The sequence below is a fragment of the Netta rufina genome, assembly GCF_964035555.1.
Source record: "Netta rufina genome assembly, chromosome: 3".
Classification (NCBI taxonomy): domain Eukaryota; kingdom Metazoa; phylum Chordata; class Aves; order Anseriformes; family Anatidae; genus Netta; species Netta rufina.
The window spans coordinates 88,363,094-88,376,962 of record NC_140125.1 but is presented as its reverse complement, the minus strand read 5'-3'; the positions used below and the strand labels follow the sequence as shown (position 1 = coordinate 88,376,962).

Genomic DNA, 13,869 nt, shown 5'->3' with positions numbered 1-13,869 from the left:
AACCATTTCATGAGTGAGTGCACCAAAGCAAAACTTGACTATTAATTTAAAATTAATACATTATTTATTAATGTATTATTTTATTAATGTATTTATTTTATATCATTTTAATGCAGTACATTAAAATATAATGTACTGCAAGTTGTCTAGCAGTATTTAGCACTGTAATTTTAAAAAAAAAATGTTTTTATTGTTTCAAATGATTTGTTTTCATTTCATTTCATTTAGATTTACTATCTAAAGTATTATTCAACTGGAACATGATGTGCCAAAAGTGTTGTTCTTCACTGTTCAAATACAGGCGTGTTAATAGTGGAGCAATTAATAACCCTAGTTTTAGAGAGAAGAATTTGTTTTCTACTGATCTGAAACACAATACACAATTTGAAATTCTTTAAAAGGCTGGAACAAAAGTTCGTTGTCAAGAGGGCTGTCTAGCTCAAATTGCTACCCAGATCTGCATGAAGAGCTGCTGAAATTTACATGATATAGAACTCAGTCTTCTCAGACATGTTAAGATTTCTTCCTATTAAAATGCTGGCAATTATTTAAGGCAGTATCAATCACAACATGGGAACACTGTTTATTTTTATTAGAGCTATTCCTTCTCTGTCCCTTACATTCACAAGCCACATGTTCTATCAGACTAGGATTTGTCTTGGAAAAGGAAAGTTATGTGTGGCAAAAACATTCTGACTGGTACAGTCATGGAAATATGCACACCAACAGTGAAGCTTGTATCTTCCAAACTTGCCATCCAAACTAAGCAATTTTATAAAAGTGTATTTCTATGAATCCTAAAAGGAAAGTGCAATTAACAAATTTCCATGCTGTTTCATTGCTCCCTTGGAATCACTTACATCATCAAAGGTCACTAATGACAGCATGGAAAAACAAAGCAGGGTGGATCAATATTAAAGACAAAAGCCTGGTTTAGACTAGACTGAGTATCCAACTACTGGAAAAGAAAATCAAAATTACTGTGATCCTTCTCCTTCAAATTAGTGGAAATGCATCTTGGCAACTCTGCCAAGAAAAAAAGGATAGCTACCATGTTGAAATTTACAGTCATTGATCACATAAAGTCACACTGACATCAATGGAAGTTTTGAATCAGTAAGAATTACTGGATCAGATCCATGAGGTTCTGATGGAAAACAGCTGACCTAATTTCAGCCCCCTTTAATTCTATGGCATATGAAACAGAACTTCTGTGAGTGCAAGTTAAAGATGTAGAGACAGCAAATTACATAGGTACGTTCTTGCCTTTAAATGTTTTGAAGTCAACATCCATTCCTGCATCACAGTCTGATGCCAGGGAATTTATTATTTGCAGCACAACATTTCATTCATAAAAAGATCAATGCAGAAAAACACAGCACCATAAAATCCAATCTTTACAATTTAATATTGGTCTATTATTGGAATTTTATATCTTTAGAAAATGCATTAAGACAATAATATTTATTCTCATCGTATGTAGTAGTACAGCTTCTCAGTCTCAGATGGCTGTTCCACATAGACCGGTTCCCTCAATGAAGTAAATTCTTATTTGAACACGTGGCTTTTTTGTATCTGAGAATAATGGAAGCCTACCTTCTAAGGTGGTTTCCTCTCCATCCAAAGGAGGCCCATCACCGTCTTCATATTCAGCTATCACACTGACAGCATAAGTAGTCTCAGGTAGCAAGTTGGTGAGAACTGAGCTAGTACTTGAAGCTGGTACCGAAACAATGAATTCATCTCCACCGACTGCTACTTTATATTTAATGAGATAGGACAAAACCTCAGATCCAGCTGGAGACCAGCTCACTTTGAAACTGTCAGATGTTACATCAGAAAAGACCATATTCTTTGCAGGTATGTAAGCTGTATGGAAATAAAAAATGTACAGATAAGACATACTTTCTGGATTTTTTTTTTTAACACAAAATCTCTAAAATCAGTAAAAAGCATCCCTCAATTACTCGGTTTATTCTAATTGACAATATATTTTGCCATATGTGCAACAGTTCTTGTTTTCCATACTTGTTTATGGCTATCAAATTTCATGAAGATGATATCTAGGTTGTCTCAAATGACGTGAAAATGAGTAGAAGCACCAACTCAGCAATTTCTAGGTCAAATGAGAGCAATTCATCTAAAAAAAAAAAGTACTTATGAATACTTAAGTTAGAATCTGGTAATCAAGTTGGGTTCTCTCTTTTGCATGTCTCATGAACAGCAATAACATTTTGCCCTCAATGGAAACTAAGAATCCTTGTTGTTTTTGTTTTTTTCAGATCAAGATTAGAAATAGGACAAAATAAATCCCAGTATTTTTTCAGGAGTGGAATCAAAAGGGAAACAAGGAACTTGACATGAGGCACAAACACAAACCTGACATCCTGGGCTTGTTTTGGCTGGCCTAGTCAGCCTAACAGTGGGGATGTTAAGACTGCTTGAGCCCTCTAAAACAAAGGCTGCTTTGCTGGTTTGTTCCTCAAAGCTATCCTGAAACAAAAGGCTTATTTTTAAAGAGAGTGGGGTTTTCATTACTGGGGACTATTCAACATTAGTGTTCTAATAAACGTAGGTAGAGACACTGAGGGTGCAACTAATCCCAACTTTAGCTGACCAAAAGTTAGCCATTTAAAAATTTTTTAAATTGCAAACATTAACCAAATTCACCAAATTCAGATACATGTGAAGATTTTCATATCCTATTTTATTTAAGGCTGTATAGTCAGAATGAGCTCAATATGACCTAGCATTAATTGTCTTATGTCCTGTCTAAGCCCATCTCTACAGCTGGGGAAGACAGAAGGCCAGTTTCAGAGGGAAATGCATTTTACCATAAAAATTAATTGAATCACCTTCTCAAGGTGCCTGTATTGCTTCATTGCCTTTAAAATTCTAAAATGTGAGCTTAGATTAGCTACCTCATTTTGGACAGCTAAAGAATAGACCTAGGAAGTAATGTTTTACTCAAGATGTAATTGAACCTCCTTTACTACAGTGTAAAAGCAGAGTACATCCACTGAGGTCATTCCAGATCAACACACACTAATAAGTTTCTAGGTACCTAGGGAGGGAGGAAAAAAATAATTCTCCAATATTTTTTTTTCATCTCTATTTCTTCATTATTTTCCACCCAATTGCTTTCAATATGCTTGAAAATAATAACCAAATCCCTGGCTATTAAAATTATCATTTGTATATGGTCAATGTCATCATCAATTCTTGTATGTATCTACAACAATAAAACATTGGGTCACTTTTTTTTTTTTTCATTGCATTTTATGTACTTATCCAAGTAATAGTAGTTACTTACATTTTTTCCTTATAGCAGCAAGTTCCTGCTCAATCCGTAGGCAGACAGACTGTGTAAGCTCAAATGATATTCTTTGGAAAGCATCAAAATCTTCCACTGTGTAAACATGGGTTTCAGCAGGAGGTGATGCAATTGCTTCTAATTCTGTACGTACTGCATCCTTCACACCAACTGCAAAGATTTCTACATCTGCATCCCTCAGCTTTATTGCTGGTTCTTTAAAAGCATCTGATGATTTTCCATCAGTAATAAGAATCATGACTCTTGGCACATTTGGTCTTGATCCTTTGCTGGTAACAAATACTTTTTCCCTCACATATGTCATCGCTTTGCCTGTGTTAGTAGATCCACCTCTGTAGGGGAAGGTGTTAATAGCCTGAATTATATCTTCCACTCGGTTGTATCTGTTCAAAGAAAACTCCATATGGGGGTCTCTGCTGTACTGGACAAGACTTATTTGTACTTTTCGAGGCGATATCTCAAAGCTTTTAACTAACACTTCCAAAAAGGCTCTTACTTTAACAAAATTGGCGATACCAATACTGTAGGAGCCATCCACTAAAAACACAACATCAGCTTTTACATCCACACCACGTGAGCATTCTGTAAAGAAAAAGAATCACCACTATAAACAGGTATTCAACAGCCACAGCATTTCAATTGCATCTGCAGCTCATGCATTATATCCCATTTTTTATGATAGAAATAAACCATTCCAAGTAAAACTCTTTCTTATAAACAACAAAGGTATGATACTAAAGCAAGCATCAGAGATTCAAACAACAAAAATCTACTGTGTGAAAATAACACAGTAGTTCCTAACTCACCCACTTGAACTTTTACTTGTTGTGTTTTTTCCATTATAGTTATTGGCTCACTGGGGGTCAGTCCTTTCATTGCAAAAACATTAATTTGATACTCTGTGTCTGGAGAGAGATCTTTAACATTCAGAGCAGTAGTCTGAGGACCCACATTCAGTGCATGTTGTTTTGCGCCAGCTATCATTGGAATAAACTGTACCCGGTAGCCAGTTATTTGACTTGTGGATGGATCCCAAGTGATCCTAACAGATTTTGAGGAGATCTGAGCAGCTACCAGATTTGAAGGAGGCTCCACCGCTGAAATAAATTGAAAGCAAAGCCAAAATATTAGTTACAATTATAAGCAGGTTTCTATGCACATTTTTATTTCTGAAATAAATGTAGTCATTTTTGCTTAATCTTTACTAAAAATCACATCTTTTTTTAGCATAAATAAACACAACAGAATTACAGAAAAGTCCACATCAGTAAGAGGTAAGAAATATAAGCAATGCATCTGTAGTGCCCCAAGTGTAGTAGCAGTTCCAGGAGAACTGCTGTCTTGCTTTAATCCTGTTTCAATCAGAATTGAAAGCTACATCCACAGGAAAATACTACAGGAGTTGAACAAATACAGACCTGAGCAGAGCACTAAGAAAGCTGAGTCATCCTACTGCCATTTTGGGCAAAGAATAGCTATTTACTCAGAATCTTACAGAGCCAGAAAGTTACAATGATACAGTTTGATGTCCGCGTTGTGTTTTTTTACAGCATTCTCCAGTTTTCATTCCTTGTTTTTTAACCTATTACACATTCTGCCCCTTCACCAAGCAGATTTTTCCCTTTGGTACATTTTTCCACAGAAATGAAGCCAGTGTCCAAACTGGCTGTATGAGACTCCGATAACTGAACAGCATTGTGTTGCCCTTGAAACTATGGAATAATGGAGCTATTCCAAATCTACTGTCACATGTTCTGTCCTCCTGCCTTTTAATGCACAAAGCTGAAACCTGTTTTCCAGACTTGCAAAGGATCAGACCTCAGAAACAAATCAAAAAGGAAGTAGGGCTAGGCCCCTTAAACATGCATAAGAATAAACTGATACCAATAAATGCATTTATATAAAGTATCTCACCTTCTTCTCCACTAACCAATTCACCCAGCTGTTCATCAACACCAGAGCACACCTGCAAGATGATTTCATTTTGTATATCTACAATTCCATCAAAATTAGCCACATTGAAGACGTGTTTCAGTGAAGGCTGAGATGCAATTAGCTTGAGTTCTTTTGCATCTGCTGCTTTGATTCCTAGAAGACACAATAGTCAGGACCATAAGAGGCCATTAAATACCATAAGAGGCCATTAAATACAGCCATCTACAAATGTACTAATAAAGTATCAGAATACCCTGGGAGTAAAGCTGAGTTTAATTCAGTTCTGTCTTCTGTCATTATCAATAACAAAACTACTAAATAAGTTAATGCAATGAAGCAATATACTCCATTTTCAACATGAGAAAATAATGTGATACCTTCAGTAAGGCTAAGGGTCACTGGCATTTGCAAACCCTCTTAGTCATCAGATTGAGTTCCTATCAATTAATACAACTATTATGTTCCACTCTGGAGGTTACAAATAGCACATTTCAAGGCACACAGATGTGGAAACAGTGGTATAGCAAAACTTTAAACCCAGAATTTGTAAAACATGTCCCTTACTGCTTTAGAAATGCTAATCACTTAATCATTAAAAAAAACTCAACATACCCAAAGAAAAGACTTCAACTCCTATGTTGCGAAGCTCTCTTGCAGGAATTTCAACTTCATCTTGAGCTTTTCCATCCGTAATGACAATTGCTACTTTGGGAAAGCCTTTTCTTGCTCCAGCAGACTCAGTGAAGGTGTTTTTAACCAAGTAATCAATAGCCTCACCTGAAAACAACACAAGTTGTGCTCTTATTATGCGCAAATGAATCAGGATTTAAAGCAAATTTCTCATAAAAAGTAAAATGCTTCATAAACACTTGAGAAATCTGTACCTGTCATTGTGTTGCCACCTTTGTAAGGTATCCTTTTAATTGCATCAATAAGATCACTTCTTCTGAAATACTGATTTAAATTGAATTCTGTTCTTGTATCTGAACTGTACTGAACAACTCCAACTCTTGTCTTTTCTTCCCCAATGTCAAAAGCTGATATGAGGGCAACCATGAAGTCCAGAATATATCTGAAGTTATTTCTCCCTACACTCCATGAACCATCTACCAGGAAAACTAAATCTGTTGTTGCACTTATGGAGCATCCTGGAACACACACACAAACAAACAAACAAACAAACAAAACAAAACAAAACAAAAAAAAAGGAGGCAACAAAAAACTTTGTCAGCAGATGAACAGTTTCATTCTTACAAATCAGTGAGAAATGTCTGACAGAAACTTAGTAGATAAAAGTCAAAATCAACAGATATTGAATAGACTTATATTCTTATCTGGAATATCTTATTTGAGGAAGCGTTATTCACCTAGGTGAACACAGATAAGAGCCTTTTAGCTGCCATTACCAAAAGGAAACTGTTACTTACAAATTCAGTTTTGAGACACCTCTCATTCTATTCCACAAGATCTGTTTTCCTACAGCAGATGACAACTCAGATATAAAACTTTTTGAAATAGTTTGATGTTATGGGAACATATACATTTGTTACCACTTCTGTTTTCCATCTTTATCTCCCCATAGTAATTGCAGTTTCTTCTGCAATTCCCTTGTATCCATAAGATGATGACCTTTATTGATAGGACTAAGACACTTGTGGATTTCCTTAATTAGTTGTATGAAATTTTAGGTTTCAGAACCAACTCTGCGGGTCATCCTTTCAGTGTAGCTACAAATTCCTTCCATCTTCCAAAGTTTTCTTAAGTCTGGACAACTTTAAAAGTTAACTTTATTGCTAAGTAACAAAGGTAAGCAGCTTAACTTTATAGGGCCCTTGATCCAGATCTAAATTATCTCTAAAACATCAGATAAACTGAAAGAAAAAACATCTTACTTTGTAATTGAGTCTCAACCTTCTTTTCTTCTGGTATCCCTGGACCACCTGTCTGAACTGCACAAAGCACAACATAGGCAGAATTAATGGAGGAAATTAGGATAATTTTTTAACATCAAAGAAAAGTGTGTAAAGAATTAGGGACACAAATCTGACAAGCCTCAGAACATGAATACATGAATACAAGTTATGAATACATCCCCTGTAATTGTAAAATTGATGACATAGCATTCAGGGCAACACAAAATACAGAAACTAGAATAACTAGGAATCCTCTGTACAAGTACATCTCTAGGTAATAGATGAAATACCCCTCTCTAACACATTGGGAAACTCATCATAAGTAATTTTCCTGTGGTTGTTTGTATAGTCTGAGACATGTGAAAAAATGTGTCATAAAATACAGTCTGCTGTGTTTAATTCACAGTTATTAAATATAAATGATTAAAAAAATCTTCACAGAAATCCAGTCCAATTCATTTCTTAACTGAGGTCAATGACAGTCTTCCCTTTGAATGCAGATGCAGTTGATAGGAAGTAGGTCTATGTCAGCTAAACATAGCTTTGCAGTAGTCTTCTGCAAAGACCTCTGTATGAGTTGTATACCCATGCTACATGCTACTCCCCTCTTATCTCTGCTCTTGCAATAAATTACGCTCAATGCAAAAAAAAAAAAAAAAAAAAAAAATCAGTTGAAGAACTGGAACAAAGCCAAAAAAGCCTAAAAAAGCCCTGGCAGCCAAGAGAGCAAACCACATTTTGGGATGCATTGAATTCAGCGTAGCCAGCCAGTCAAAAGAAGTAATTCTCCTGCTGTATTTAACATTGCTGCAACTTTACCTTGAATACCTGTGCAGATCAGGGCTTCACAATGTAAAAGGACTGTTAAGATATTTGAAAGCATCCAGAGGATGGCCACAAAGCTGGAAAAAGGGCTAGAAGGACCTATGAGGAGAGGCTGAGGACACTTGGATTGACTAGCCTGGAGAAAATAAGGCTGAGAGGCAACCTCATTGCTCTCTGCAATCTCCTGAGAAGGGGAGTGGAGAGGGAGGTGCCAGTCTCCACTTCTTGGTAACCAATGACAGGACACATGGGAATGGCACAAAGCTGTGCCGGGGTGGTTTGGACTGGACGTTATGAATAGATTCATCACCATGAAGGTGGTCAAGCAGGTTTCCTAGAGAGATGATTAATGCCCCATGCCTGTCAACGTTCAAGAGACATTTGGATAATGACCTCAGTAATATGCTTTAACTTTTGGTTAGTCTTGAAGTGGTCAGGTGATTTGGACTACATGATCTATGCAGGTCCCTTCCAAATGAACTATTCTATTCTATTCTATTCTATTCTATTCTATTCTATTCTATTCTATTCTATTCTATTCTATTCTATTCTATTCTCTCTGTTACATGTACTTACTTGTCAGTTGGCCAAAAACAGGTAGACTCTCCTCTCTCTCATCATATGAAGCTATTGATACAACATACTCTATATCAGGTATAAGATCTGATAAGACAGTTTGGGTAGTGCTAGGTGAAAGAGTAAATTCTTTAGTTGGTCCATCTGCAATAAATATATAAAACGGTTAATGCGGTACTTAAATCCAGTAATATCAATGACAAGTTGATCATAAAACAACCAAAAAATGCAACAAAGAATAATAAAGAATAATATAGCTAAATATCAAGTGACAATTTTGGAATGATATGATTTTTTTTCCTGAAATATTTTGAAACATGAAACTTCTATGTAACCTGTTTCAGTACTGAAAAAATTACAGCAGTATTTAATAAATTTCAGGAAATTTGAAACTTAAAATGCACATACCAAATGTACTATAATTTAACAAATCATGATCCAGTTCTGGTCTAGTATCAGATTTACACTGATTATTTCTCAAAGCTATATAAAATAATGGATGTCTTACACAACCATTATTATGTCCATATTATGGAAGTTAGATGACATCACTTCATCACTACCTGACATATGCAATATCTCCCTTGGGAGAAGTACTTGTAAGAAGTACAATGCAATTTCCTAACTTTAAGGTAAAAGCACAGAAGAGCAGAGTGAGGATTTTACCTTCTTGTTCCTTGCCAAGGAAAAGAAAACAAAGCTTACTATCTGCAGTTCCCAAAAGATAAATGCTGAGGTAAAAAAAAAAAAAATTCTAACTTGGGACAGTCATAAACTTCAGAAAGATGTCAATAGCGGTTCTAATACCTAACTAGATACAAGTAAAAATGAACCCAACTTTTACAAAACTAAGTAACAAAATTTTATAGAACTCACCATTTGTAGGAACAACAGTTATCCTGTAACCCACTATTTCATCTGGTGGCCTTTTCCATGACATTTGAACATTATGTTCATCTATAATTGTAAAATTCAAGTCTGACGGTGGATTAACTGCAAAAGATTTATACCAGGTGGATGTTTAAAAGTTTGAACAAGCTTTGGCAAATGAATAAATAAAATAATGTTGAGCAAAGCTTACTAAACTTGTCTTTGCATAAATTTGTTTCCAACAAATATAAAGAGATATGTTGTTGGAAAAAGAGTAAAATAAAAGCCGACAAAATATGACAAAACATCAAAGAGTATACGCATTACAGAGGACAGCACAGAACATATGTTTCTTGAGTTGCCAAGACATTCAAGAATGGCCAGCAAAATCAAGCACAATAGAAAACACATTTGGATACATGTACAATGAGTTCACAGATAATCACCACATATGCAAACATTTCACATAACAATTAAAGGAAATTTTTGTACATGCTGGGTGCAATGTCAAGCATGCCAAATCACAACCTGCTTACAATACCATGAGATCATTTAGAACATTGAGGACACAGCACTCTTCTTAATTAGACATCAAAGAATTGATCAGCTTTTGAGTGTAGTCTCTGCACAGCCATATTTCTTATCAATTTCACTGATTCTAGAAACTTGGCAGAGAAAAAATATATATATTTTAAGAATACGGGGAAAGATTGGGCATTTAATGTTCAGTAAAACAATTTCTGTTAGGGTCTAGATAGGAATATACATGTAAAATGTATATCAGTAATAATGATAGACTGATGTATCATTTTATTTCAAAATAAGGAAAGCTCCACCCCTTGGTTCCTAGGAGCCACTAAAGAGACATACTTTGCATATGGCTGCAAAGAATGGAGGAATTAAGGGGTGAATATATGGGGTTAGTAATAGTTGGAATTTGCTGAAATATTTGAGCTGATGTGAAAGCTCACAAAAAATAAGGTTCTACCTGTTTACACCAGATTGCTGTACAAATTCAAAGGTGTAAACTGATGTTTTCATGTTCCCTTTGCAGCAGGTGTACCCATACTAGTAGTGGCATTTTGACACAAAATGCCAGTATGGTTCCATACATCACAATGGTTAATTATGAAAAGACAACATCAAAGTATACTTATGGACATTTATTTTACAGAATCTATAGAAAACAGCAAAGAGGGTACCAGTGATCTGAACAAATGACTGCAAATAAAACTTATAGGAGCTGATGACAGAAGTAACTGAACAGTACAGGAAGAAATAGTTTACATACGCTATTTTGCAGCATCATGCATATGTAAATGAAATGTTGATTATTATTTTTTTAGCTTCCCACAATGGACAAAAGCCTCCATGTACAAGGTTCATTACACAAAGACGTTTCATAAATATTTTATAATGATATTCTCTTTGTAAATTTGTCATGCTTATTCATGCAATATTTTACTGACTCACTGTCAGTGCATGGTAGGTGTATTATATATTATTGTTTAAATAGGTCTACAAAGTAAGATTAGATTCAGCCATACTTTCCTTTACTTCTGCAGACCATTTTGCAGGCATACTTAATAGACAGACCTTTCACGCTTTCATGGAAGATCTCCATCATAACTCAAATAAGACTTTTGTTTTGGTTTTGAGCATAATTTAAAGAACAGATCAAGAAATAAATGCTAGAACGTATAAAACTTATGAAAAGACACTGTCCAATTGCAATAAGTAACATTGAACTCCAAAAATGGAAACAAATTTTGTAGGAGGTTTTGTTTTTTTTTTCTTTTAATTTACTGTCATTTCCAACCATAGGATAATATGGCTTTGAAATACTGATACAATAGATACAGTAGTATTGAAGTAATTGTTATTTTTCCTATTGTCCATACACAGGCAGTGAGATTAGACTATTAACCTGCATGCACATTTTATTCATCATTCAGTTTATGAGTATCACAATGCTAGAGACAGCGGGGTAGTTACTTAGTATCAAAATCATGCAACACATGTTAATAGTAAAATACATTTAGGTAATAAGAATATCATTATAAAATATTGTTTCAGTAGCAATGGCTCAGGACAAATTTAATGCAAAGGCAGAGACAACTGACCTGAGCATGCTTTTAAAAAAATTCAGTACATGGAAAAAATAGCGCCACCAACCTTGCAAGTAAATTGGCATGTTGCAGCAGAGACTTTAGGCTTTAACTGCTGAAGGACAGCAGCAGCCCAACTTGTTGATATCCAAATGACCGGATTCCAGATAAACTGAAAAACTGACTGTGAGGAAAAGTCTTGAACATTTTAAAGGATTTTAATCTGCTTTATGAAAATTCAGATGTGGATCTCGACAGTTAAAAAGAGTAATACGTTGATACATAATGAACGTATCCATTCACCCAGGTATTCACAGTCTTTTAGAACAATGGTGTCGCAGAGGACCTCAGAAAGTCCCCTTGCCCATCCCATGGTCAAGACAAAATCAGCTATCCCATGTCACTCCTGACATGGTTGCTCAGATCATTCTTAAAGACCTCCAACATGGGCGAAACTATTGGATTCCTTCAGAAATCCTCCAGTGCCTCACTCCCCTTATCACCAACACCTAAGCCCAGTCTTTGTTGCTGCAGTTTAAATCCATTCATTCTCAGCAGATGGCCTGTGATGGACCATCAAACTAAAGCACTGAGTGTTTCTCCCATGGAAATGTGAAAAGGAACTCTGCTTGAGTGAAGAAATGCAAATTTGGATCCAGTGTCATCAAAATGTCTTCTGAGTGGCTCATGAGCTTTTGGTACTCCAAGAGAACCTCCAAAACATCCACCAGCCTGCATGTGGAGCAAATCTCACCCATGTGAAACTGGCTGCAGGACCAAGACCAAACCATGGTCATGTGACTGAGAGAAGCAAGGTGATCAGAAGTACAGCAAAATATTTAGATGATAAAAACCTTATCACCACCATCAAGAGGGCAACTGGTACTCCACCAGTTCTCCAAGAAATTCTTCTTCCAGAACGGAACTCACCACTGGAAAAACAAGACAGCTGCAATATGTAATCAGACCAGACCTGGTTCTGGTGGGAGTTTGTCCCATTGCAGGGACAAACCTTAAAACTCCACTCAACAGAGGCTAAGCTTTATTCAAGCAAGCAGTTTTGATGTAAGACTATTTGCCTAAGTGAAGCTGCACATCCGCGTCCAGTGCCATGACAGTGCTGATCAGTCTGGCCCCGTGAGTATCAAAATCCAGGACAAACCTCTCATTGACTCGTCAAGGTACAGGATCATGATTGTAATGTGATGATACTTCAGTGTTCCCTTCATACATACAAATGTATGGCTCCCCTACAGGTTTCCATTGTCATGAAAACTTAACTTGCTGTATAATGTCAATTTTTAATGTTTACACTGTGTTAATTTCCACCACTCTTAAAACTATGATAGTTTCCTCCATTGTATATCCTGCTTTATGCACCACAAAAGAAAACAATAACAATATTTCATATTTCATAGACATATTTCATTCACTCTTTGTATTATATGCATATGTAATAACAGTATATTTTCATAAACAAAAAATATACAGCAAAGAATCTTTCAAATGTTATGTATGTCCTATGTTAGCTTGTATTACTTAACAGGTAATACAAACCAAATGTGTAAAAGTCTACAGCTTTTTAGAGATAAGACAATGTGACTGCTAGAGGATCCCAATGAATATCTTAACAAGTTAGATGAAAAATATAATCAGCAGATCAAGCAATTTAAATCCCGAACCAGTCTTAAAAGTAATATAATTTGGAAGTAGCTGCACTCCACAGTCCTTATGTGAAACAAATTTGTAATTCCATCACTGGAAAAGACTAACACTAATTAGTAAAAAACATGTTAGCCCATGTTAAAATAGTACACAGGCCATGGTAGCTGAACAATAAGGCCATTTGCTCACACTGAGATAAGCCCCACCAAGGCTGGAAGAGGCCAAAACTCCTGATCTACTTTTTTCTTCCTATATTGGAGTGACACAGTTAACTAGATCACCAACCCAGACAAGCTCCTCTGAAGTCAATCTTGCCAGTCTGAGTGGGAGAAGGAATGACCTCTGGCCTAGCAATGTAGCAAAGAACAGCTTCTCAGCCTTGCTAGATATTCATTGCCAACAACACAGAAACATTGTCATCTGTACGGCTTCATTTCTTTTTATTTTATATGTACATGCAAAGTTTCTTCAAAATACGAGATATGTAGCTCACATAAGTGTATTTTGAAAGAAAAACAGCTAAATGTGTATACTTACACATATGAAGATGTATGCCACTAAGCATAGTTGCATATTTACATACGTACTCTGCATGCATGAATATTGACCAAATTCTAGGCATGTTTGTGCATATATATTTGCG

General features: G+C 35.8%; 1 protein-coding gene across 1 annotated transcript in view; it reads right to left on the bottom strand.

Moving 5' to 3' along the window:
- Positions 1-13,869, bottom strand: part of COL12A1 (collagen type XII alpha 1 chain) — a 97,005-nt gene that overhangs the window by 75,906 nt on the left and 7,230 nt on the right. Inside the window, exons 3-11 of the mRNA XM_084285386.1 lie at positions 9,460-9,576; positions 8,584-8,727; positions 7,162-7,218; positions 6,154-6,417; positions 5,882-6,046; positions 5,249-5,422; positions 4,141-4,431; positions 3,314-3,916; positions 1,597-1,869 (exon numbers count right to left, since the gene is read on the bottom strand). Of these exons, the coding sequence (XP_084141512.1) occupies positions 1,597-1,869; positions 3,314-3,916; positions 4,141-4,431; positions 5,249-5,422; positions 5,882-6,046; positions 6,154-6,417; positions 7,162-7,218; positions 8,584-8,727; positions 9,460-9,576 (2,088 nt within the window). The remainder of the gene's footprint in view (positions 1-1,596; positions 1,870-3,313; positions 3,917-4,140; positions 4,432-5,248; positions 5,423-5,881; positions 6,047-6,153; positions 6,418-7,161; positions 7,219-8,583; positions 8,728-9,459; positions 9,577-13,869) is intronic.